Source organism: Pelobates fuscus, chromosome 4 (assembly GCF_036172605.1).
Source record: "Pelobates fuscus isolate aPelFus1 chromosome 4, aPelFus1.pri, whole genome shotgun sequence".
Lineage (NCBI taxonomy): Eukaryota > Metazoa > Chordata > Amphibia > Anura > Pelobatidae > Pelobates > Pelobates fuscus.
Window position 1 is genome coordinate 316,116,496 of NC_086320.1, and position 25,347 is coordinate 316,141,842.

The following is a 25,347-nucleotide window of genomic DNA, read 5'->3' on the forward strand; positions in this document are numbered from 1 at the left end:
TCCGGTCACGGGGTCACAGTTGCTGGTCCTTATATCTTTTATTTTCTTCACTGTATTGACTATTAATGTTTATATTGATGAAAACATTATATTCTATTCAATCAGATGATAAAATGGCTGCTGTTAGTGGTACCCACCATTTTATGCCTTCCTACTTTAGTGTGGGGCATGCAGACTGTCCTAAAGTTAGTCTTCACAGTTATTTACTGCATTAAAAATCCCAATTTTTTTTGTTTACTTTGTTACATATTAGTGGACTAATTCATTTCAATCTAAATATAGCAGTTTGAGGGATGTTGTGTATTAGTTACAATATGACATAGTATGATACTATGAAGTTACAGTCATTTATCAATTCAACTCCTGGCAGGTTTCTTCCTGGGCCATTGATCAACTTAGTCATCTCACAGTACGTCTGAGTTTTTTTTTCTCATCCATTGTTATTTTCTATAAATACTGCCTCACAATTTTCCTTCTTTTAATTCTCTTTCCATTTGACATAGACGGAGTGAAATGCCTTTGCAATCATTTATCCCTGAAAACAAAGATCGATATGGAACACCCAGAACTACGGAGCTGCGCACAGAGTCAGGGCTGGTGGAATGAAGATAAAGAATTTAATTTTTCTGAAGTTTTTTCAGAAGGTGGACATGGTCATGATTGTCCAGAAAAGGCCTCTGAAATTCCTGGAGGTAAGTTATTGTTTTTTTTGTTTTTTTATTTAGGAAGAGTCAACATTGCATGCAGTTAGAGACATTAGGCAAATATCATGTGATGCACCGATGGAGAATGGGTCAGAGTTGTTACGGTTTACAATTAATAATGATGACTTATACAAATGCAAATGCCAGTGCTGTGTTGGTTACTAAAACATGGATAAAACTAGTGTTTTATAACTATTTATCATAATTGTGTGATATCAAAATGAAAATCTGACATTCCTACTTGAGAGAGATCTGTGTACGTACAAGCACAGACTAATTAATTCCTTTCTGCTCATATCCAGATAACCTTTTTAACCTCATAGGAAGGACTCCCAGACAGAAGGATGATGGTCAGGAAGTTCTACTATCTCTGGCTTCCCTGACATGGCTGTCTGTGATCTCAAATGAATCCCAGACTTTAGATGAACTGTGGAAGTAAATTATTGGAGTCTCATGTAGGAAGCAGCATATACCTCTAGAGGTCCTCGATATCATGATCATCAAGAACCACCAGACCGTACCAGAGTAGCAAGGGGAAGAAACTGCTACTAGCCAGTGTAAACTAAAATATGTACTATTTGGGGAGAACCTCTAATCTATTCAGCCATCCCTCTGTCCTGTCTGTTCAAACCCCAATGTCTGTTGCTAACTGATAATTATAGCAAGCAATCCACAATGACATAAGCAGCCATTTTTGTCAGAATCATTGGGGGAGTTTTATCAAAGTGTTCTGATCTAAAAAGTTTTCGAAAGTTCTGAAAGTCATACATTCACCATGGAAATCGGTGGAACCAACAGGCACATTCCATTAGTGACTCCTCCCCTACTACATTTGTGCACCACTTTTTAGACGACTTATTAACTCTCTCCCACTGCGTCCATTTGTTATACCTTTATATGGTTGGTTAACCCCTTCCTGACTGCAGACGTACCAGGTACGTCCGACAAAAAACGGTCGTTAACGACCTCTGACGTACCTGGTACGTCCGCGGCAAAAATGACCCCTGTACTCACCTGGACTGGCGATACCGGTCGGGGGGACTGCCAGAGACCCCAGCAGCTCCGGGCCACCACGGCCCTCCAGGGCCATGTGATCACCATGATCCCATGGCCTCAATAGGAGTCTATGGAGCTGCCAGCAGGGGCACTGCCTGAGCTGTCAGGCGGTCCCCCTGACACCTAAAATGTAAATAATAATACAAATTATAATAAAATAAATATATTGTACATATATTAAATATGTAAAATAAATTACACTTATAATGTAATATTATATATGTATAATATATTGTAAAATGCTTTAATTATTTTATAATATACATATATAGGAAATAAAAGTGTGTGTGTGTATCTATATAGATATATAGATACACACACACATGTAGTATATATATATATAATATAAATAAAAACAAATTTATGTATTTTTTATATATATATATATATATATATATATACACATACACATTCTACATATATATTTAACTATTAACTACATAATTATTTGATTTTATTAGTTATAATTTGAGGGACCTGCCTGAGAACGCAGGCTGACAGTCCAGAGAATTTAATTGGCAAGCCCTATATTTAACCGCGTAACTTTCCAAATCGCCATAAAACCTGTACATGGGGGATATTGTTATACTCGGGAGACTTCGCTGAACACAAATATGAGTGTTTAAAACAGTAAAACCTATCACGACGATGAAATCACCAGGAAAAGTGCAGTTTCTGTGTAACAAAAATGCAAAAAACAAATATGAACGCTAACTTTGGCAAGCGTTTGTGGCTAAGTGGCTATTACAAAAGACTGGATATATACCCCATTTTGAATACCCTGGGTTGTTTACATTTGAAAATGGTATGACATGGTGGGGTTAATTTTCATTTCTGGGCTGCCATACCGTCTCAAAGGCAATATTGCCAATCTGGCAAATAGCAATTTACAAAAAGAGAAATTAGCAAATCTTATGTTTGACCCTGTAACTTTAGGGATGCACCAAAATGAAAATTCTGTCCGAAACCGAAAATTCAGGATGCCCTTGGCCGAAAACCGAAACCGAAAATGACTTTTTTCTTTAGTGAATAACCCTGTATATTTCAACAGGATTTGCAACTAGTAAATATGAGAATTTGTTTTTGGTATTTTTTTAACAAATTTTGTTAACCTGCACTGCATTTGGTCCTTAGTAAATAGCAAACTGAGAAGTGAATGACACTAAAATAGCCAAGCTTACTTTTGCTTACTAGGATTTATATTTATTATTCCTTTATCTAATGATTTGTTTGTGCTATATAGATTCCTATTCACTTTAGATTGCATTAAATGATGATGATTTCCTATTAAATTTATTTAATTCCGGTTAATCTGTGTAAATGACAGATACCATATGTCACTGATGGTATACATTCAGTACACACTGTGAGGAGCACACTGTCCGGCCAGCTGATGGGGGATTGAAGGGGAATACTGATTAATAATAAACCCCCAGGAAGTGGCAGAATATAACAAGTTATGAGCTGTCCGGCCAGCAGTTGACATATCCGGATTACAACGCAGACCAGGCTGCGGGTGGCATGACTCCCGGTGACTGCCTGTCACAGTAACTCACCTGTACAATGCCCAGCTCCACCAGCACCACTTACAGCCACAGGGTGTCCCACAGCTCTCACGTCACTTCTGGATACAAAGTAGCAGAGCGGCGGTGCGCGGCCCTGTCACAGACACGTGACCCGGCTGCAAGATGGCAGCGCCCAGGAGCAGAGCGCAGGACTCCGACTTTGATAGCGGCAGTGATGATTTCCAGCCGTTCTGGGAGACGGCTTGGGAGCTACCGGGTGTCACGTATTCATCCGCTTATAAAAATGTGGTTAATGACATTTACTGTCCACACAGGAAAAGTTGTGCCGAGCAGCAACCTAATCCACAGAAGGGTTAATGCTGAGCAGCAATTATGCAAATGAAATCTGGTAACTGACTTTGCGGTCAAAGGCCGGTTACAGCCTATCAGATCTAGAGAAGGGGTATTTAGGCCCAGTTCTCATCCTGCTCAGTGCCCTGTCGTGGTTTCCCTTGTGGTTGTCCGAGAGCGCGTTCCTGTTTATAGTTTTCTACCTGGTTTTTGACTTTGGCTTTGTTTATTGACTTCTCTATATTCTGGTATCCTGACTCCTGGCTTTCCTTATCGCTTCGTCCCTTTCTGTGTTCCCTGACCTCGGCTAGTATTCTAACTATTCTATGTACGTTAAATCCGGCCATTCTAAGGACCGGTAAAACGTTACTTATTTGTCATCCGTGCTATACAGTTCTACGTGCTGGATCATACAGTAATCCTGACACGGGGTGAGGGAACTGATAGGGTTTTAGCTAGGCGTGCTGGGGTTTAAATGTTACAGCACAGTCTGCAGCTCACACACTGCAGTAAAATGTATTATACTGATAATATCATCTGTGAAATGGCAGTTTATGTGAAAAATGAAAAAAAAACTAATATAAACGATAATTTTGGCCAGGGCTTGTGACTAAGTGGCTACTAAAAAAGTCTGGACATACCTCATTTTGAATACCGTGGGTTGTCTACTTTTACAAATGGTATGCCATGATGGGGTTAATTTTCATCCTGAGCTGCCATACAGTCCCAAAGTCAACATAGGCCCAGCAAACCAATCTGGCAAATTTCAATGTGCAAACATGGAAAAGGGGAAAGCCCTTTATTTGACCCCTGTAACTTTGCAAAAACCCATAAAACCTGTACATTGGGGGCACTGTTGTACTCGGGAGATGTTGCTGAACACATATTGGGGTGTCAGCAACACATAACAGGAACTGAGAATCCATGCCTAAAGTACAATGTGAGAGAAAAATAACACAAAAAAACGACTACCCAAAAGTTTGACAAAGGCTGGCGGTAGAATTAATGCATGGAAAGTGTTAGAATACCACCATTTGAAACGTAGACACCCTAGGTTATTTCGCATTCCAGTTTTCCAACTTGGAATTTTCAAAACTGGTCATCATGCACCCATGTCCTATTTAGGACATTTTTGATGCTGACCAATGTAATTTACCCCCATTAAACCATATTTTTTTTTAAACATAGACATAACTTTAACCCTTAAAGTTCTCAGTACATGTATTGCTAAATTGCTATGTATGTAAAAATATATATATATATATTTTTTTTTAATTTGGCATAGATTGGTGGTAAAATGGTTGCATGAAAAGAGTCAAAATACCCTAAGTTTAATACCTTAGGTGGTCTTCTTTTAAAAATTATATACATTCCTGACAGATATCAGTGTTACAATCTAACTTTCATTAATTTTGAAAAAGAATGGTTTGAAAATAGCAAAGTGCTACTTGTACTTATTGCCCTAAAACTTGCAAAAAAAAAAATACTAAGAACATGTTAACATTGGGTATTTCTAAACTGAGGACAACATTTTGAAATTAATTACCATGGGTGTTTTTTGGCGGTTGTAGATGCGTAACAGATTTTGGGGGTCAAAGTTAGAAAAGGTGTGTTTTTTTAAATAGTTTCATCATATTTTATTAAAAAAAATTTTATAGTAAATTATATGATTTGATAAAAATAATGGTATATTTAGAAAGACCATTTAATGGCGACAAAAACTGCATGTAATATGTGTGGGTACAGTAAAAGTGTAAGAGGAAAATTACAGCTAAACACAAACACCGCAGAAATGTAAAAACAGCACTGGTCCTTAACAGTAAGAAAATTGAAAAATGGTCTAGTCACTAAGGGGTTAACAAAAGCATAGCAGGCCATTTTACAAGACCATGTCATGTATGGTGAAAACACTGTTCCCTCATGAGAGTCCAGTATAGTAATGTCCCATAACCACTGCTAAACAAGTGAATCAGTCTAACTCCAAGCCATTAGATTTAAACTCGGTTGAACCTTCATGAGAAGTTCTGGAGCTCAAAATGTGAAGTACATCTGCATCTATTTCACACATAGAACTGGAGTATTTTCTTCTTAAAGAAACAACTTCAAGCACCATAAACATTATAGACCGCTCCAACCCTTTTGTTTTCTTGTTTGGCCCCCGTAGTTGGCTGGGGACGGTTTCATTGGCTTACAAATCATTAGTTGGCCAGTTGTCTGAAAATTATTGTGTCATTTCCAACTGTGTCTGCAACTGTAGAAGATAATATGGACATTTTGTACAGCTTAGCGGGTTATTTTTATTATGGAGCTTTAAATATAGTGTGCTTAGTGATTCATGGCTGCCAAATGTTTAATGTATTGGCTGTTTCAGCTGAAATGCAGGGCTCATTGTCTCCTTAAGCAGGTTTAAAGTTCAATCTGAGACTACATTGAATTCGCAAGTGACAGCTTTTACAAGCTTCTAAAACAATTGCTTATATTTTATTTACTTATTTTTAGAAATGCTGACTGCAGAAACAATGATAAATATTCTTCGAGAGAAATACAGCGGTGTTCAGTCTGAGGCCTACATCACTACAGCAAGTGCGGTGTCAGTCTTACCTCAGAATGAGAACTCTCCTTGTATACACTTTTTCACTGGAACCCCAGATCCCTCAAGGTAATAATTTGTGTGATGGAAATATAATTTTGCCTATATTTACATGAAATGTTAGATTCCACCTTGAATATGTCGTGCAATTTTCAGAACCTGTTCTCAAGAAGGATATAATAGAACTTCAGATAGGCAGCAAGATTAAAGAGGGGAATAGAAAATCTTAGAAACTTGGGGAAGAGTAGAACAGTTGGGGAAACAAATGTCTCAGAAGGATTGTGATAACATACAACTATACATAGTGACAGTACAATCAGCTCTCTTGTGACCTGTTAGTTAACAGGATCATACAAAGGAGGAGAGCTCTTGAGACTTGAAGAGAGGAGATTTTGTCCAGAGGAAATGATTATTGCATTATTTTTTTATTCTTTATTTTTGCATTGACAAAGACTGCAGTACATCAACAACATAAGGCTTGTGCACAAGCCATTTCGTCGAATATATAGCATTGCATATATGATACAGAAAGATAGGTAAATACCGTTAAAACATGCATTACATCAAACAATGGTAACTGGCTTGCTCAGTCTGTGAAGGTTTTTCTTCCTTACAGCGTTATAGAAACGTGACAAACGTCCAGTATACCGGGTACATATTATTGTAACTGCGCTATAGACTTGTAATATACATAACTTCCTTCTTGTAATGTTATAGCAGTGATCCCACCTGTCGGGACCCCAGGGTCTCCAGATCCGGATGTGTCGCGGTTGAATCTGATACTGGGGTAAGCGGTGTTGGGACCTAAATATCAACCACAGGTTGTACAGGCTGTATCTGGAGTATTGTTAGTGTATACTTTGCCTGAGGAGTGTTTCAGAGTCCCTTTCTTGGCTTAGTGTTGCCGTTGAGTGAAGAGGAAATGATTTTTAAGATCAACATCGTTTTGAAGTTCTCTGCCTAGAATGGTTGTTTTATCAGACGATATAGACGATATCTCATTTTTTTTGTTTTTTTTTGTTAAGGAGGGTTAGATAATAAACAGGTTAGAATAGATAATATATAATGTTGGTCCAAGTTGAAATTTGAGCTTAGATAAGTTTATCTTCAAAGACTAATGAGCAAAGCGGTATGCAGAGCTACCTAGTAAGAAAAACGTCAACATGGACAAACTTTTTTTGTAGTAAAACATGTCATGGGTCAAAACTAGAGAATGTATAACATAGTGCTGTATAACAATGATGTTCTATAGTTTGTTCAATAGCTTTTACTACATTGAGGTAAAATGGAGCTATCAGCAATCTGAGACAGTTCCTATATAATAGTTAAAGGAACACTATAGGATCACGAACACAAACATGTGTTCCTGACCGTATAGTGTTCAACCCACCATTTAGGTGGCTTGCCCACCCTTAGAAAATGTTAAAACTCACCTTTTTTCCAGCACCGCGCAGGTCCGCCGACGCTGGCCCGCCCCCGATCTGCCTTTTTTGATGACATCATAAGAATTTCGATTTTTAGCTTACCCAATGCTTTCCCATAGAGAAAGCATTGAATTGGCTGAAATTGGCATGGGGGTGGGGCAAAACACATTTTGGCCAATCAGCACCTCCTCATAGAGATGCATTGAATCAATGCATCTCTATGAGGAAAATTTATATATATATATATATATATATATATATATATATATATATATATATATATATTTGGGCACAAATGAATCCTGATAGCCCGTGGCACTTATACAGTCGGATGTGAGATGTTCTCTACCCCAGGGTTTTTCATTACTAGTTTCTAAGCTGGTGCACTTAGCAAACAGTGTAGGTGTGTATGCCTGTTCTATTGTTCATGCTCTTTCAGGGATGCAACTGAGGTGGTCAAGTCATTCTCTATAAATGCTCCTCAGGCATTATAGGATGTTTACTCTTACAGGCTATTGTTATGACTCATTTGGTTTCATTACACAATGTGAAGAGTGATATTAATCTTAAAGGGACATGCATCACTTTGATACAACTCAAAGCTTTAGTTTTGAATTACATAGTTTTCTCATTCTCAAGGCTGAAAAATCAGGTAAACGTGGATTTTTTCTCATAGTTGCCTGATTCTTCTTTTTTGCGTTTTCCATGCCTATCTCCATGGGGACACTCATCTAATCATTCAGTGTCCGATCCCTAAGAATGCTGCAAAAACACATTGTTCCTACACAACAGAGTCTCATGTGCAGTTGGATGATCTTGCATGTTATCAGTGGTGTTATAAGACCCTTAGTACGAGTGACGGCCGTGAATGCTCAGAACTGCAGTTCCCGGCTGGCAGTGCCGAGGACAACAAGCAATTAGAAGTGAGAAACATACTATTTGTAAGCAAACTGCTTGCTTTGCATGGACTTTGCAGGAAGCTCTGGGTGCTGTTTAATGAGTTCATATAATACAAATTTAGCATTTACAGTGAATAATACAGTATCGAAGACATAGTTTAGGAAAACATACACAGGAAACTGTACATTTCTGCTCTTTCACAATGCACACTTAAAGGAACACTCTTATCACCATAAGTACTTAATCTACAAGAAGTTGTTATGGTGCCAGGAGGCCCCAAGCGCTTTATTACCTAAAGGGATTAAACCGTTTTCAAACTATTTAACCCCAAAGGCTGCCTCTATTGCTGGATCTGCAGGCAGCATCAGGCTTCTGAAATTGAGTTTCAGAAAGAGCAGAGTAGGGGCACCAGTGATTGGCTAGAGCAGTCAGCTGACACTCTAAAACAATCAGTAGCTCCTTATTCATAAAAAAGGTACGCATCTTTTTTATGAATGGGTAGCTACTGTTTTGCTGAACGTTCCTTTACCTACAAATGGATACATAATGGTGAACTGTGTGCTATAAGGAAATAATACAATTGAGGATTCTGGATAATAAACCACAATACCCAAAGTTGTTTATAAATGTCTACAAAACTCTGATACATTATAAACACATAATGCACAATTACTCAATTCACCATAATGTGTTATTTACATTACACTGTGTGTTGGGGTAGGGACAATGTGTTTAGTGTACATTTTACAGATGTTATTCACTAAACAACTCATTTTGTCTGGATGGACAAATTTCTGTGAAAACTGAACTATGTCAACTAGATATGTAAATGGCAAATCTAGTAAAGCTTGGTCAATACCGTTTAGTATATCGTTTAAAATTAGCTATTTGACATGCAAGTCCTATATAAGATTTGCATATTTATCGAACACTGAGTTTGAACTGAATTTCAACCAGACCTTGACTATAAACAGGCAAATCTGCTAAATAAATTCACTTACTTTTTCGAAGCACATTTACAAACATTTTGACTATTTGTCTGCTGGCAGTTCAAGGGTTAAAGGACCACTCCAGGCACCCAGACCACTCCAGCTCAATGAAGTGGTCTGGGTGCCAGGTCCCCCTAGTTCTAACCCTGCAGCTGAAAACATAGCAGTTTCAGAGAAACTGCTATGTTTCACTGAGGGTTAATCCAGCCTCTAGTGGCTGTCTCATTGACAGCCGCTAGAGGTGCTTCCGCGATTCTCACTGTGAAAATCACAGTGAGAAGACGCTGGATGTCCATAGGAAAGCATTGAGTAATGCTTTCATATGGGCTGTTTGAATGCGCACATGGCTCCTGCCGCCCGTGCGCATTCAGATCTGACGCATTCAGATATAACCCCTTTTTCATAAAAAGCGGGAGGGGGGCCCTGAGGGTGGCGAGGACCTAATGACCCTATAGTGCCAGGAAAATAAGTTTGTTTTCCTGGCACTATAGTGGTCCTTTAAGTGTGTGGCCAAAAAAAATAAAAAATCTTATAGAGGTTACTATGATCCCCATGTAAGTATAGGTAGAATTAAATCTTCTTCTTATGCTTCCACCAAATCTGCCCATGTGGGAGCATATCTACTAAAAGGTGAGCTCAAATGATAGTACCCTATACACTAGGCACGGGGATATGGGCGACTGTTTCTTGAAGAGTAATACATGTTTTAACAACATTTCAACTTTTTGACCTCATTGCATGTATGCAAGGTGTTTGTCTTATCTCACTATACACACTTTATTTAAATCAACACATTGATGGCTCTTTAGGTAAGGATGTTTGGGAAAAAAGGTAAGGGTATAATGTGATAATAATAACCCATCAATGTTCTCTAGCAATGTAACAATTTACAGTGTAATTTTATACACAATTATCAGGACACTAGAATTATTTGCTGTAAAAGAACTTTTGTTGCATGTATCTACATACCCATCTCATATACCTTCATACCCATTTCATATATCTACATACCCGTTACATATATCTACATACCCATCTCATATATCTTCATACCCATTTCATGTCTACATATCCGTTTCATATATCTACATACCCATCTCATATATATTCATACCCATCTCATATATCTTCATACCCATTTCATATATCTACATGCCCAATTCATATATCTACATGCCCAATTCATATATCTTCATACCCGTTACATATATCTACATACCCGTTACATGTATCTACATACCTATTGCATATATCTACATACCCATTTCATATATTTTCATACCCGTTGCAGATATCTAAATACCAGTTGCTACCTATTTTTTTTCCATTCTCTTCAAGGTCTGTTTTTAAACCTTTTATCTTTGTGGAAGACGTGACAGCGGTACCCAAAACTCACTCATCGACCCTGAGAGATGAAGCAAGCGATGACGGACAGACAAAGTGGAAACACGAACTGTACAAAAGCCATGAGCAGGCCTTGTCTTTAATAGAAAAAGATCCAGTAAGTGATTGAGGTCCAATGTCTGATTGCCATCATAGCTTATAGTTCTAATCCATTCTACTCACTATATCCCCTCACATTTTTGTAAATATTTTATTATATCTTTTCATGTGACAACACTGAAGAAATTACTCTCTGTTACAACGTAAAGTAGTAAGTGTACAGCCTGTATAACAGTGTAAATTTGCTGTCCCCTCAAAATAACTCAAGACACAGCCATTAATGTCTAAACCGTTGGCAACAAAAGTGAGTACATTTAACATATTCTTCCTCACCTTGCGGTATCTGCACCCAGCGGATCCACTGCAAAATATACCCCCACGTCTGCTCACGTGATTGACGATGTCGGCGTGCAGGTGACCTCACACATGTGCTTTGCGCGCATGTTTTTGGGTCAAAGAACAATTTCAGCCAATCGGAAGGGTAAAGCAGGTATTTAAACATAGAGATACCCTTACTCTTTGCCCTGTCGTGGTTTCCCTAGTGGTTTTCCGAGAGCGCGTTATTTATTCAGTTTTTTCTGGTTATTGACTTTGGCTTTGACTTCCCTGTTTTCTGATATCCCTGACCTCTGGCTTTCATTTATCATTGTGTCCCCTGGCCTCGGCTATTTCTCTCACTATTCTTTGGATGTTAGAGATCTGCTGCTCCCCCACCTTCCGTTTGAGGATACCCCACAGATGCTCAATAGGGTTTAGGTCTGGAGACATGCTTTGCCAGTCAATCATCTTTACCTTCAACTTCTTTAGCAAGGCAGTGGTTGTCTTGGAGGTGTGTTTGAGGTCGTTATCATGTTGGAATACTGCCCTGTGGCCCAGTCTCTGAAGGGAGGGGATCATGCTCTGCTTCAGTATGTCACAGTACATGTTGGCATTCATGGTTACCTCAATGAACTGTAGCTCCCCAGTTCCGGCAGCACTCATGCAGGCCCAGACAATGACACTCCCACCACCATGCTTGACTGTAGGCAAGAAACACTTGTCTTTGTACGCCTCACCTGGTTGCCTTGACGTCATCTGAACCAAATAAGTTTGTCTTAGTCTCAACGGACCACAGGACATGGTTCCAGTAATCCATGTCCTTAGTCTGCTTGTCTTCAGCAAACTGTTTGCGGGCTTCTTGTGCATTATCTTTAGAAGAGGCTTCCTTCTGGGACGATAGCCATGCAGACCAATTTGATGCAGTGATTCGGCGCATGGTCTGAGCACTGACAGGCTGTACCTTTAACCTCTGCAGCAATGCTGGCAGCACTCATACGTCTATTTCCCAAAGACAATCTCTGGATATGACGCTGAGCACGTGCACTCAACTTCTTTGGTCGGCCATGGCGAGGCCTGTTCTGAGTGGAACTTGTCCTGTGAAACCGCTCTATGGTCTTGCCCACAGTGCTGCAGCTCAGTTTCAAGGTCTTGGCAATCTTCTTATAGCCTAGGCCATCTTTATATAGAGGAACAATTCTTTTTTTCAGATCCTCAGAGAGTTGTTTGATCCTCAGAGAGAGTGTGAGAGCGATAACACCAAATTTAACACACCTGCTCCCTATTTACATCTGAGACCTTGTAAAACTAACGAGTCACATGACACCGGGGTGGGAAAATGGCTACTTAGGTCCAATTTGGACATTTCCATTTAGGGGTGTACTCACTTTTGTTGCCAACGGTTTAGACCAGGCTTCCCCAAACTCCAGCCCTCCAGATGTTGCTGAACTACAACTCCCATGATTCTATGAATAAAATAGATAAGCTGAGAATCATGGGAGTTGTAGTTCAGCAACATCTGGAGGGCCGGAGTTTGGGGAAACCTGGTTTAGACATTAATGGCTGTGTGTTGAGTTATTTTGAGGGGACAGCAAATTCACACTGTTATACAGGCTGTACACTTACTACTTTACATTGAAGCAGAATGTCATTTCTTCAGTGTTGTCACATGAAAAGATATAATAAAATATTTAAAAAAAATGTGAGGGTTGTATTCCCTTTTGTGAGACACTGTATATAGATATATATTGTGCTAAGTATAGATTCTCAGTGTTCTCATTAGGGTTAAGTTGTATTACAAAAAGGAACAAATGTGACAGAATAAAGGCTAAGTGATTGGTTGACTGTTTTGTGATGATTTGTTGATTGATGATATTCATTAATTCATCAATTATTTTAAATCGTATATGTAAAAAGGGCTCCCTTGAATACTGAGATTTGTGACTATTGTTTTACTCAATAATCTACACTTACACCAGTGACTTAAAATATAATATATTTACTTAACAATAGAATGCATGTACATGGTGGTAAGAGAATCTGACACGCAAGGCTATTCAGTCTATCTAATCTATTTTATTAGCGGTATGTGTGCGTAGTAAGAATCCATGTTCTCTCGATGTTGTCCTGTCTTTTTAAACTGCTTTCTATACAACACATACGGTATATGCAGGGCCAGATTAAGAGCCCAGTGGGCCTGGAGCTGACAATTATGATGGGCCTAATTACCGAATCTTATCGACCAAAAACACTGAAACAACCATACCTCTCAAGCGTCATGTATCTGTTGGAGGGAAAGGATGCAGCTATACAAAAACACATACGCTATGCTAATCACTCTCTAATTTATGCTTTCATGTTTCAAGTATATCCATACACCCTAACAGCAGTGTCCAGTGAAGCAGGAAGTCAATGGGCAGGGTAAAAAGGTGTGCCACTGACGCGAATCATGTGACCAGACCTGCCAAAAGGGGTGAACATGCCCAAAAAGGGGGTATGTTTGTCCAAAGAATTGGAAGGCCAGCCTGGCATGAATGCATGTCAGGCTGCCTGCCAATCGTACAGGCTGTCCAACTAAGGGCATACTATGCAGGCAGCACCCTAAACTTGGCATACATGCATCAAATTATGCTCCTACTCCACGCTTTCTAAGGACTGTGCTCTAGCACTCACATGTCCACTTTTCTCATTATTGTCTTACTAGCAGGCAGAAGTTCCTGGTATACAGTCTCGGACAGAGTAAAGGTGTATGTAGTGAATGTAGTGAGTGTAGAAGAAAGGGGACATGCCACAGTGTTAGAGAAACCAAAGTTTGCATTACCTAAACTCATTTTATTGTCAGCCAGTCCGCACAGGTTTTGTTGCCATACATCCCTCTTAAGCTTCCAAACTTAAAGGGACACTATAGTCCCCAGAACAACTACAGCTTATTGTATTTGTTCTGGTAAGTAGAATCATTCCCTTCAGACATTTTGCAGTAAACACTGTCTTTTCAGAGAAAATAACTCCACTGGCCACTCATTAGATGGCTGCTAGAGGTGCTTCCTGGGGCAGTACTGCCTAGTGTGCAGCACTGCCATTCAGTGTCTCCACCCTCTGCATGCAGACATTGAACTTTCCTCATAGAGATGCATTGATTCAATTTATCTCTATAAGGAGATGCTGATTGGCCAGGGCTATGTTTGACTTGTGCTGGCTCTGCCGCTGATCTGCCTAGTTGACAGTCTCAGCCAATCCTATGGAGAGCATTGTAAGACCACCACTTCAGATTAGGTCAGCAGACAGTCAGTTCAGAGGCAGAGCCAGCAGCTGCAGACTTGAATACAGGTAAGATTTTACTATATTTAGGGGGGCTAGAAGGTGTTTTTTACATAATAGGGTCAGAAATACATGATTGTGTTCCTGACCCTATAGTGTTCCTTTAACCCCTTAAGGACCAAACTTCTGGAATAAAAGGGAATCATGACATGTCACACATGTCATGTGTCCTTAAGGGGTTAAGCAAGAGTATGTGAAGAGTAGTTAGGGTTGTCAACTTTCTTGGAAAAAATACTAGCCTTTGTATAATTAGTTATGAGTGACATCACATGATGTAAATCACAAGGAGTGACATAAGAGAAAATTCTGTAAAATCACCTACAAACTACTCACAGTTTGATTCTGCTGTATAGATGAATTGCTCCCAGTGTCTCAGTCTCTCAAGTCTCCCCATTTCTCCCAGTGTCCCCATGTCTCGGTGTGTCCCCATGTATCACAGTGTCAGTGTCCCCATGTCGCCCAGTCCCCATGCCTCCTAGTGTCCTCATTTCTCCCAGTGTCCCCATGTCACTAGGATACTAGGGAACAAAGTGAGACATGGGGACACTGGGAGACATGGGGACACAGACACTGCGAGACTTGGGGACACTGGTAGACATGGGGACACTGAGGACACTGGCTGGGAGACATGGGGACATAGACACTGGGAGACTTGGGGACACTGGGAGACATGGGGACACTGAGGACACTGGCTGGGAGACATGGGGACACTGGGAGACATGGGGACTCTGAGTCACTAGGGACACTAGTGTCTGTGTCCCCATGTGTCCCCTAGTGTCTGTGTTCACATGTCTCCCTGCTGCCTTTCCCCCCATCCCTCACTTACCTGAGCTGTAGAGCTGCTGTCTGGACTCTCTGTGCTGTGTAGCTGCTCCCCCACGGATCAGTGAGTAGTAGAGAGAGGCAGGGATATGTTGTAACTTCCTATTCCTGCCTCTCTCCACACACAGTGACCCCTACTGGCCGGTGATGGTATTGCAGAGTAATCTCCGTTTATACTGAGAAAAATACCTGCATTTGTATTGCCGTTATTACTGCAATACTGGCATGGCCAGGCAGCCTCAAATACCAGCTGTGCCAGTAAAATACCAGTCAGGTGGCAAACCTAAGAGTAGTGTGTAAAAATAAAATAAAAATGGGCCTATTCCATGGGCCTGGGCCTGGAGCTGCAGCTCCATCAGCCCCTATGTAAATTCGGCCCTGGGTATATGCAAAACTGCCACCGTCCTGACTTTGTGTCCAGTCACCTTTGGGTAGGAAAAAATCCAGAATCTGCATTAGTTACCTCTAGGTGTCCATAATGTCCACAGTTTGACATCAGTGGCGGCTCTAGACTTTATGAGGCCTTAGGCGAAACTAACACCCAAAGTAAAAAACATAAAATAATAGGGGTTGCATTGTGTGCATAAGGTGCTGTAGTTGTATTGAAGGACAAGCTTGCAGCGCTGGATACAGAGAGCTAGTCTCTGTATTCATTGTTCAGAGGCTTGCAGTGTCGCGGCTCCCTGTGCCGTGGCATTGTGATCTCTCTGACTGTAGTTATAGCATAATATGCAAACGAACTTAATTTGCAATAAACAAATTTAATTAGCAAGTATGCCAATCGTTAATACACAACTGAGGGGTATGGTTACATAGCCTTGCATTCGTGTATACATCAGTGCCAGTGTGTGTATTTCTGAGTGTATCTGGCTTTATCTACCTGTGTGTGACAGGGTTTGCATTGAGTGTTGCACAGTTGGAGGACAGGATTGTAAGGGTTTATGTGGTAGGGTGAGTGTGGCAGGGTGAAGGGGGTGAGTGGGACAGACTGATAAAGGACGAGTATGACAGGGTTGGGGGGTGAGTGTGACAGTGCAAGAGAAGGTGAGTCTGACAGGATTGGGGGGGGGGGTTAATGTTATAGGGTAAGTGTGTCAAAGCAAGGGCAGGTGAGTTTGGTATAGTTGGAGTGGATGAGAGTGACAGGATTAGGAGGGGTTATGTAAGTTTGGCTGGGTGTAGGGGGTGACAGTGTGTGGGGACTGAAAGTGTTTGTGAATGGTAATAGTGTATGTGTAGGGGTTGACAATGTGTGTAGGGGGTGTCAGTGCATGTGATAATGTCATGATAGGGTATGGATGGGCAATGACAAGGTGTGCGGAGGAAGGCTGTGACAACGCGTGTGTGTGTGTGCTGGGGGCTGTGTCAAGGGGTGTGTGTGTGGGAAGGCTGTGATAGGGTGGGTGTCGGGTGACAGGGTGTGGTGGGGCTGTGACATAGCAGTGGGAGCTGTGAGAGGGTGGGGGCTGTGAGAGGGCAGTGGTGGTAGGAGTAGTGTTACAGGGCAGGTGGTGGTAGGGGGGCTTTGACAGGGAAGTTGGCTGTGAAAGGGTAGGAGATGGCAGACTGTGACAGGGTAGGGGTGGTGGGGCGGCTGTGACAGGGTTGGGGTGGTAGGGGGGCTGGGGCAAAGGGCGATGGGGGCTGGAGCAGGTGGTGGTAGGAGGGCAGTGACAGGGTAGGGGTTGGTAGGGGGGCAGAGGTTGGTAAGGTGGCTGTGGCAGGGGGTCTGTGACATGACAGGGGTGGTAGGAGGGCAGAGGGTGACTGGGGTAGAGGGTGGTAGGAGGGCAGAGACAGTGTAGGGGGGCAGAAGGTGGCTAGGGTGGTAGGGGTCCTGTGACAGAGCAGGGGGTGGTAGGAGGGCAGTGACAGAGTAGGGGATGGTAGGGGGCAGAGGGTGGTAAGGTGGCTGTGGCAAGGGGTGGTTGGGGCAGAGGGCGGTAAGGTGGCTGTGGTAGGGGGTGGTAGGAGGGCAGTGGGTGGTATGGTGGCAGAGGGTGGTAAGGTGGATTGGGCAGGTGGTGGTAGGAGGGCAGTGATAGGGTAGGTGGGCAGAGGGTGGTAAAGTGGCTGTGGCAAGGGGTGGTAAGTTGGCAGAGGGTGGTAAGGTGGCTGGGGCAGGGAGTGGTAGGGGGCAGAGGGTGGTAAGGTGGCTGTGGCAGAGGGTGGTAGGAGGGCAGTGATAGGGTAGGTGGGTAGAGGGTGGTAGGAGGGCAGTGATGGGGTAGGTGGGCAGGGGATGGTAAGGTGGCTGTGGCAAGGGGTGGTAGGGGGCAAAGGGTGGTAGGAGGGCAGTTATAGGGTAGGTGGGCAGAGGGTGGTAAGCTGGTTGTGGCAAGGGGTGGTAGGGGCAGAGGGTGGTAAGGTGGCAGAGGGTGGTATGGTGGCTGTGGCAGAGGGTGGTAGGGGGCAGAGGGTGGTAGGAGGGCAGTGATGGGGTAGGTGGGCAGAGGATGGTAAGGTGGCTGTGGCAAGGGGTAGTAGGGGGCAGAGGGTGGTAGGAGGGCAGTGATAGGGTAGGTGGGCAGAGGGTGGTAAGGTGGCTGTGGCAAGGGATGGTAAGGTGGCAGAGGGTGGTAATGGCAGAGGGTGGTAATGGCAGAGGATGGTAGGGGCAGAGGGTGGTAGGGGCAGAGGGTGGTAAGGTGGCTGTGGCAAGGGGTGGTAGGGGGCAGAGGGTGGTAAGGTGGCTGTGGCAGGGGGTGGTAGGGGGCAGAGGGTGGTAAGGTGGCAGAAGGGCAGTAATAGGGTAGGTGGGCAGAGGGTGGTAAGGTGGCTGTGGCAAGGGATGGTAAGGTGGCAGAGGGTGGTAAGGTGGTAGGGGGCAGAGGGTGGTAATGGCAGAGGGTGGTAGGGGCAGAGGGTTGTAAGGGGGCAGAGGGTGGTAATGGCAGAGGGTGGTAAGGGGGCAGAGGGTGGTAAGGTGGCTGTGGCAAGGGGTGGTAGGGGGCAGAGGGTGGTAAGGTGGCTGTGGCAGGGGGCAGAGGGTGGTAAGGTGGTAGGGGGCAGAGGTTGGTAATGGCAGAGGGTGGTAGGGGCAGCAGAGGGTTGTAAGGGGGCAGAGGGTGGTAATGGCAGAGGGTGGTAAGGGGGCAGAGGGTGGTAAGGTGGCTGTGGCAAGGGGTGGTAGGGGGCAGAGGGTGGTAAGGTGGCTGTGGCAGGGGGCAGAGGGTGGTAAGGTGGTAGGGGGCAGAGGTTGGTAATGGCAGAGGGTTGTAAGGGGGCAGAGGGTTGTAAGGGGGCAGAGGGTGGTAAGGGGGCAGAGGGTGGTAAGGTGGCTGTGGCAAGGGGTGGTAGGGGGCAGAGGGTGGTAAGGTGGCTGTGGCAGGGGGCAGAGGGTGGTAAGGTGGTAGGGGGCAGAGGTTGGTAATGGCAGAGGGTGGTAGCGGCAGAGGGTTGTAAGGGGGCAGAGGGTGGTAAGGGGGCAGCGGTGGTAATGGCAGAGGGTGGTAAGGGGGCAGAGGGTGGTAGGGGGCAGAGGGGGGTAAGGTGGTAGGGGGCAGAGGTTGGTAGGAGGGCAGTGATAGGGTAGGTGGGCAGATGGTGGTAAGGTGGCTGTGGCAAGGGATGGTAAGGTGGCAGAGGGTGGTAAGGTGGTAGGGGGCAGAGGGTGGTAATGGCAGAGGGTGGTAGGGGCAGAGGGTTGTAAGGGGGCAGAGGGTGGTAAGGGGGCAGAGGGTGGTAGGGGGCAGAGGGGGGTAAGGTGGTAGGGGGCAGAGGTTGGTAGGAGGGCAGTGATAGGGTAGGTGGGCAGATGGTGGTAAGGTGGCTGTGGCAAGGGATGGTAAGGTGGCAGAGGGTGGTAAGGTGGTAGGGGGCAGAGGGTGGTAAGGTGGCTGTGCAGGGGTCACAAATACCTTGATAATAAATGTATTCCCTGGTGGTCCGGTGGGTACGCTGTATCCCGATTCCCTGGTGGTCTGGTGGGCTCCCTTCATGGTCTGCAGCTCCGCCGGGTGCAGAGCTGTAGACCACGTGGTTAGTCTAGTCTCGCGATCGCAGCCAATCAGAGCGTTGCCGTGGTAACTCGGCGGAGCTGCAGACAGGCTGGCTCTCTCCCGGGCAGGCATAGGAGGGGCCTCGCACCCGGCGGCATTAAGGGCAAGCCGCCGGTCCCCCTCCTTTGTCGGGTCCTCGGTCCCTGACCGAGGATCCGACATGTCACTGCCCTATGGCGATTTAGGCGGCCGCGAGGCCCCCATCAGTGCGAGGCCTTAGGCGGCCGCCTAAATTGCCTAATTAGAGAGCCGCCTCTGTTTGACATGTCCCAGCTTCATCTGACCTTCAGGGCAATAAATGGATGAATCTCTGAAAATGCTTCTCCAGTTGAGATATTATCTCCTGCATACTTTAATTGCCGTTATTTCAGGAGAAATCCATGTACCAGTCTGTGGTTCACCATTGTTTTCTGTCATTAGGAAAGATAACATCTCAGGCCTCTCCTGCTATTGTGCAGAGGGGGCTTTAATAAAGGTGTTGGGGGCCATCCTTGGAATGTTAAGTTTGGGTGTGATATCCATCAGGACTGGTTTAATCAGGAGACATCTAGCAACAGAAGACCAATTATTTTGCATCTTAAACCCTTCATTTGCCATCAGCTAGACTTGGTACAACTGATACAACTGGAGTGTTGTACGTTCATAACATTAGGTCTGCATATGTCTTTGTTGTTTTTTTCTCCTCTCAAACTGACTGTTTCTGGTTCCATATATCTATTGTTTTTTGTTTTTTTTGCAAGGAAACCACATGAAAAGGTCATATTTTTCTCTTAGCAGTAGTACATTGTACGTATAGGGTTCCTGTAGATATTTGTTCCATATTGTGAGCTATTCAGGGTCATTAAAGGGGCATTCCAGACTGGAGTGAACACATTTAAAATACATTTTATTGAAGTCCAAAATATTAAAAGATTTTTAAAAGATGGTTAGATTTGAAGTTGCTGAATTGCTACAATACTTTCCCAGCACATGATAAGGGTTGCCCTGTATCCTGCAGAATATGCATTAAACATACTGTAGGGCAACCCTTTTCATGCGTTTTCATAAATATGACAAAATTATATGTGTCAATGGTGGATGTCCATGGTGAATATGGAAACCCCAACTATATGCATTGGCTGTTAATGAGCAGGCGCTAGCGTCGCTGACTTCTCACACGAGACAGTTAGATAAACATGTGCAAGAAAATCCCAGATTCTTATCTGTCATGAGGATAAAGCAGAACTTCAAGGTTTTGTTTTCTTCTATTTTTAGGAACAAGGAGAAAAGCTGATGAACACTATGCATGATCTGGAGAAACAAGGCTTGGAAGCCATGGAAGATATACTTAATAGTGCGGGGCCTTTAGACCCGGCAGAAGTAGTGGATCTTTTTTATGACTGTGTTGACACAGAAATCAAGTTCTATAAGTGAAGTAAGTTTTTCAGTGCAAGTTAGTATTCCACTAGGAGTGTAATTAACCTATTTCATTTCTCTCTCTAACAAACGATTTCAGCCACTAGCTGGAGAATGGAGCACTTTCACATTTTGGTTTTATGGCTGTTGGTTTTCAGTTTACATATCCACAACCAGACAGTTCTCTATCAGACAACTCAGCAAAATCATTAAGGTTTCCATCCTGAAAGCTACGGTTAGTAGTTTAACTGTGGTGGTCACAGCACTTCTACCTCTTTGGCCAATTACCTCTTGGTTGACTAAAATGAGGGAAATCACTTGTGCACACACGTTAAGGAATCCCTTTTCATTCCTAGATAAAATCAAATCAAACATATTTAATTCACCATTTAGGGATTGAAATCAATCAGTTTCCATGTTATATGTTTGGTAAAAAAAATTGTCCAGCCACCGCTCACTCTGAGCTACCTCCGGCAAAGTGTGAAAACTGCCGCGATCCATGCGTTTGTCAAGATCCTGTTTCACCACTTTGCATGGCATAGCTCAGAGTGGATGGTGGCTGGACAATTTATTTACCAAGCATGTAATATGGAAATTGACATTAATCCTTCAGAGGTGAATATATTTGATTTGATTTCACCATCTGCCTTGAATGTTGAATGAAAGGGATTCTTGTTGGGAATTGCCCTGATTACTGGGATCTGCTGTTGTTTACCATAGAATTTTTTTTACATCCTGTGATTGTGATAATCTGGGTAACTCCCACAACATTTGTTTTTTGACTGGAATAAGGGCCATATATTAGTCTTTGCTAAACTTTAACAAGGAGCAGTATATAGACCTGTGCCATCCAATGCATATAACGTCCATCTAGTTACCAGGAACTTAATGTCCTCACATTGATGCTTTGTCTGCCTCAAATTTGGCAATGAATTGTGGTTGTTGTTTAACAACAGCTGGTGTTCTAGGGTTTGGCCAACCCTGTCTCAAAGTACGCATAGGTTTCCCCACCACACTGTGAATACAGTACGGTGCTTTAAAGGGCCAGTTTATGCATTATACACCACTACACTGTTTTCAAGCTGTTTGAAAAAAACAGGGGTTACCAAGAAAGCATGGCTCCCTAAATTAGAGTTCCTTATTGCTTTCAGTCACATTGTAAGAAGGACTACCTTAAAGGAACACTTTAGTGTTAAAAATACAAAGGTGTATTCTTAACACTATAGTGTCCCTCTGCCCCCACATCCCATGTCCAAGAAAGGTTTAAAAAAACAAAAACATTTCTTTCATTTACCCGATTCCAGTGTCAGTGTCCCTTGGCGCTGGGTCGCGCTCCTCCTCTGAGGAGGACATCAGCCAGTGGGGAGAACCTAATACCTAATTCACATACACACGCATATTAGGCTTTCCTATGGGGTTTTCTCTGACGCTGAAAGTCCTCATGCAAACTGTGAGGACGTTCAGCAAAGTTTTGCGGAGTTAAACTCTGTGAAACTGCAGGAAGCGCCTTTAGCAACTGTCTAGTAGACAGTCTTAGCACTGCAATGTTTCTATAAAACAGCAAAGTGTTACATTGCAGGGTTAAGGGAGCAGGGATACGACACCCAAACCACTTTAATGAGATAATGTGATACACGAGAGTCTGTATGGGTTCCCTTCCAGACAAAAGGGGCACAAACAAAAACAACAGTGTAAGTGCTGTACTTGCATATAAAAAGAAAAAAAAGATTAGATAAGAAAGATGACAACCTCACAACTTCAAAAGGAGAGGAGGTAATATGGCCTAACATTACATCATTTTAATTGCAAGCGTTAGCTACATTTAATTATTGAAAATATTTTTTAGTGACAAAGCCACTTTAGGGTTTAATGATTAATGACCAGTGACGCATCAGGTGAATTACGGTACATAGTTTGCACATGCTGCGACTACCATTTAAAGGAACACTATAACATATAGGAATACAAACCAGTATTTCTAACAGTACAGTGTCCTTGTCACAGTTTCAGCCACCCCCCTCTGTTATTCATAAAAAAAAATATATTTTATAGAAGCATTTTACTTACATCTCCACCTCCTGTGATGTGATCAAGGAGACGTAACTTCCTCCATCCCTGGTCCACACCAGTCCACCTTATAGAGGAGCATTGGTTACTTGATGCGCATGTGTGACAAGGATCCAATGCTTCTCATTGGAAAGCAATGAATTCGATACTTTTTACTTGGTCAGTGCAATGGAAACGCATCCAGTGTCTGTCTGGAAGACAGCCACTAGAGATATGTTTAACCCTGCCGTGTAAATATTGCAGTTTCTCTAAAACTGCAGTGTTTTATATTAAAGGGTTAAACTGATAGGAGCACTGCACCCAGTCCACGTGATTGAGATTAAGTGATCTGCGTGATTTTAGTGGCCCTTCAACTAACCTTTATTTTAATACTAGTTTTACATTTTCCTTTATTTTATACTGGTTACTGTTTAACTCACTTTTATTTCAGTATTTTTTGGTAATTTGGGTGAAATAAGTACATTTTCTAAATGGAATGTTTATCGACGGAAGGTTAAATGGCGCACAAGGAGGAAAATATATGTATAGCGAGCATACACCATATAAATCGAAACAAATAGCTGCAACTCACTGGGAGTCCTGGTGAGATCTCCTAAGTGCTAAATAGGTAATAAGGAATAGTGAGTGCGCTTACAATAAATAAAATACAGTGTTAATCACACCTAAAAAATCTGAAGGGCATATAACACATTTGATTACAATGCAATAATACCAAAGTGCTATAGTGCTTTAAGAAATTTACACAATATGTGGAGTGCCAAAGTGCATATATGTGCAGACAAGGGATATCCAATATAAATAAAAAAAGGACTGATATACTTGCAGAGCTTCTGGAACAAATAATACACGGCTCTGTAATACAAATAATACAACACCTAGTGCAATATGTTTGTACAGTGCAAAATTAACAATAAATAAATAGGTATCTCACTCACAATGGTGGAGTGGTTGAAGTACCACCCCAAACTATCAGGCTCCAGGGAGGATCAGCCCCCAGTGATCGTGGGATCCACTCAGTGTAGAAAGAACGTGGGCCAATCCGGATATGTGTAAACCAAGAATTTCTTTATTACCAATGCATAAAAAGATATAAAACACCAGTCTCCTGCAACCTGCTACCGATAGTCCGAGAAAGAGAGAGAAGGTCTATAATCAGAGTGTCCTCCTCGCAGCTCAATCCTCATGGATACACGGATACACGGTGTAGGTGCAAAAACTTCCGGATTGTTCAGATGCAATGCATTTCTCCCCTCCCACGGGGCTTTTTCAAGCATGCTTCTCTCTCTTTCTCGGACTATCGGTAGCAGGTTGCAGGAGACTGGTGTTTTATATCTTTTTATGCATTGGTAATAAAGAAATTCTTGGTTTACACATATCCGGATTGGCCCACGTTCTTTCTACACTGAGTGGATCCCACGATCACTGGGGGCTGATCCTCCCTGGAGCCTGATAGTTTGGGGTGGTACTTCAACCACTCCACCATTGTGAGTGAGATACCTATTTATTTATTGTTAATTTTGCACTGTACAAACATATTGCACTAGGTGTTGTATTATTTGTATTACAGAGCCGTGTATTATTTGTTCCAGAAGCTCTGCAAGTATATCAGTCCTTTTTTTATTTATATTGGATATCCCTTGTCTGCACATATATGCACTTTGGCACTCCACATATTGTGTAAATTTCTTAAAGCACTATAGCACTTTGGTATTATTGCATTGTAATCAAATGTGTTATATGCCCTTCAGATTTTTTAGGTGTGATTAACACTGTATTTTATTTATTGTAAGCGCACTCACTATTCCTTATTACCTAAATGGAATGTTTGTAGCACAGGTGGGTTGGTACTTTATAATATTTGTGCAGTGTGATAATTTAAAAAAATAGCAATAGATCTGCGTCATTTGGGCTGAAACTTACTTATTGTGGCATCTGTTTTTAATTTAATGTATATATTTATTTTAGAAAACATGGACAAAACCCACCTTTATGCTAGAAGAAAGAGATAATTTATTGGCCAGCTCCAATGGGTGATTTTCTTCTATATCTTTCATTCCACCATGTTGTTCTGTGTTTCTAGAGTGAAGAGAATGGGCTTCCGATGATAGGTTTGTGCATGTAGATTAATGAATGTTAGCGTGTTCTGTGTATGCCTTTTATTGTTTGGAAAGATAATACCATATTAAATAATAATACCCTGAGGACTTATTTGATTGCCTCCTATTAAAGCTATTTTTCACCATTCACTGAACTCTGATCCCATACAACACGACTGAGTGACATGTTTGTTCCATAACTGTTACTGGACCAATGCTTCTGTCACCTTCAGCCAGGTTCATAAAGGAAAATACAATCAGACAAGAAAGAGCCAGAGTGCGCGTCCCTGGAATCTGCCGTACATGATGTGAAAAGGCCTTTATTCCTCAAATTTGCTTCTGGAATACCTTTGTCATTTCTGCCTTTCTAA

At 42.5% G+C, this 25,347-nt stretch overlaps 1 protein-coding gene across 2 annotated transcripts in view; it reads left to right on the forward strand.

The window, feature by feature from the left end:
* Positions 1-25,081, forward strand: part of SCRN1 (secernin 1) — a 77,556-nt gene extending 52,475 nt beyond the window's left edge. For both annotated transcript variants that reach the window (XM_063452329.1, XM_063452330.1), the window contains 5 exons: positions 504-692; positions 6,116-6,275; positions 10,858-11,020; positions 20,673-20,832; positions 24,846-25,081. In XM_063452329.1, coding sequence (XP_063308399.1) covers positions 504-692; positions 6,116-6,275; positions 10,858-11,020; positions 20,673-20,831 — 671 coding nt within the window. In that variant the 3' untranslated portion in view covers position 20,832; positions 24,846-25,081. The remainder of the gene's footprint in view (positions 1-503; positions 693-6,115; positions 6,276-10,857; positions 11,021-20,672; positions 20,833-24,845) is intronic.
* The last annotated feature ends 266 nt before the right edge of the window (positions 25,082-25,347 follow it).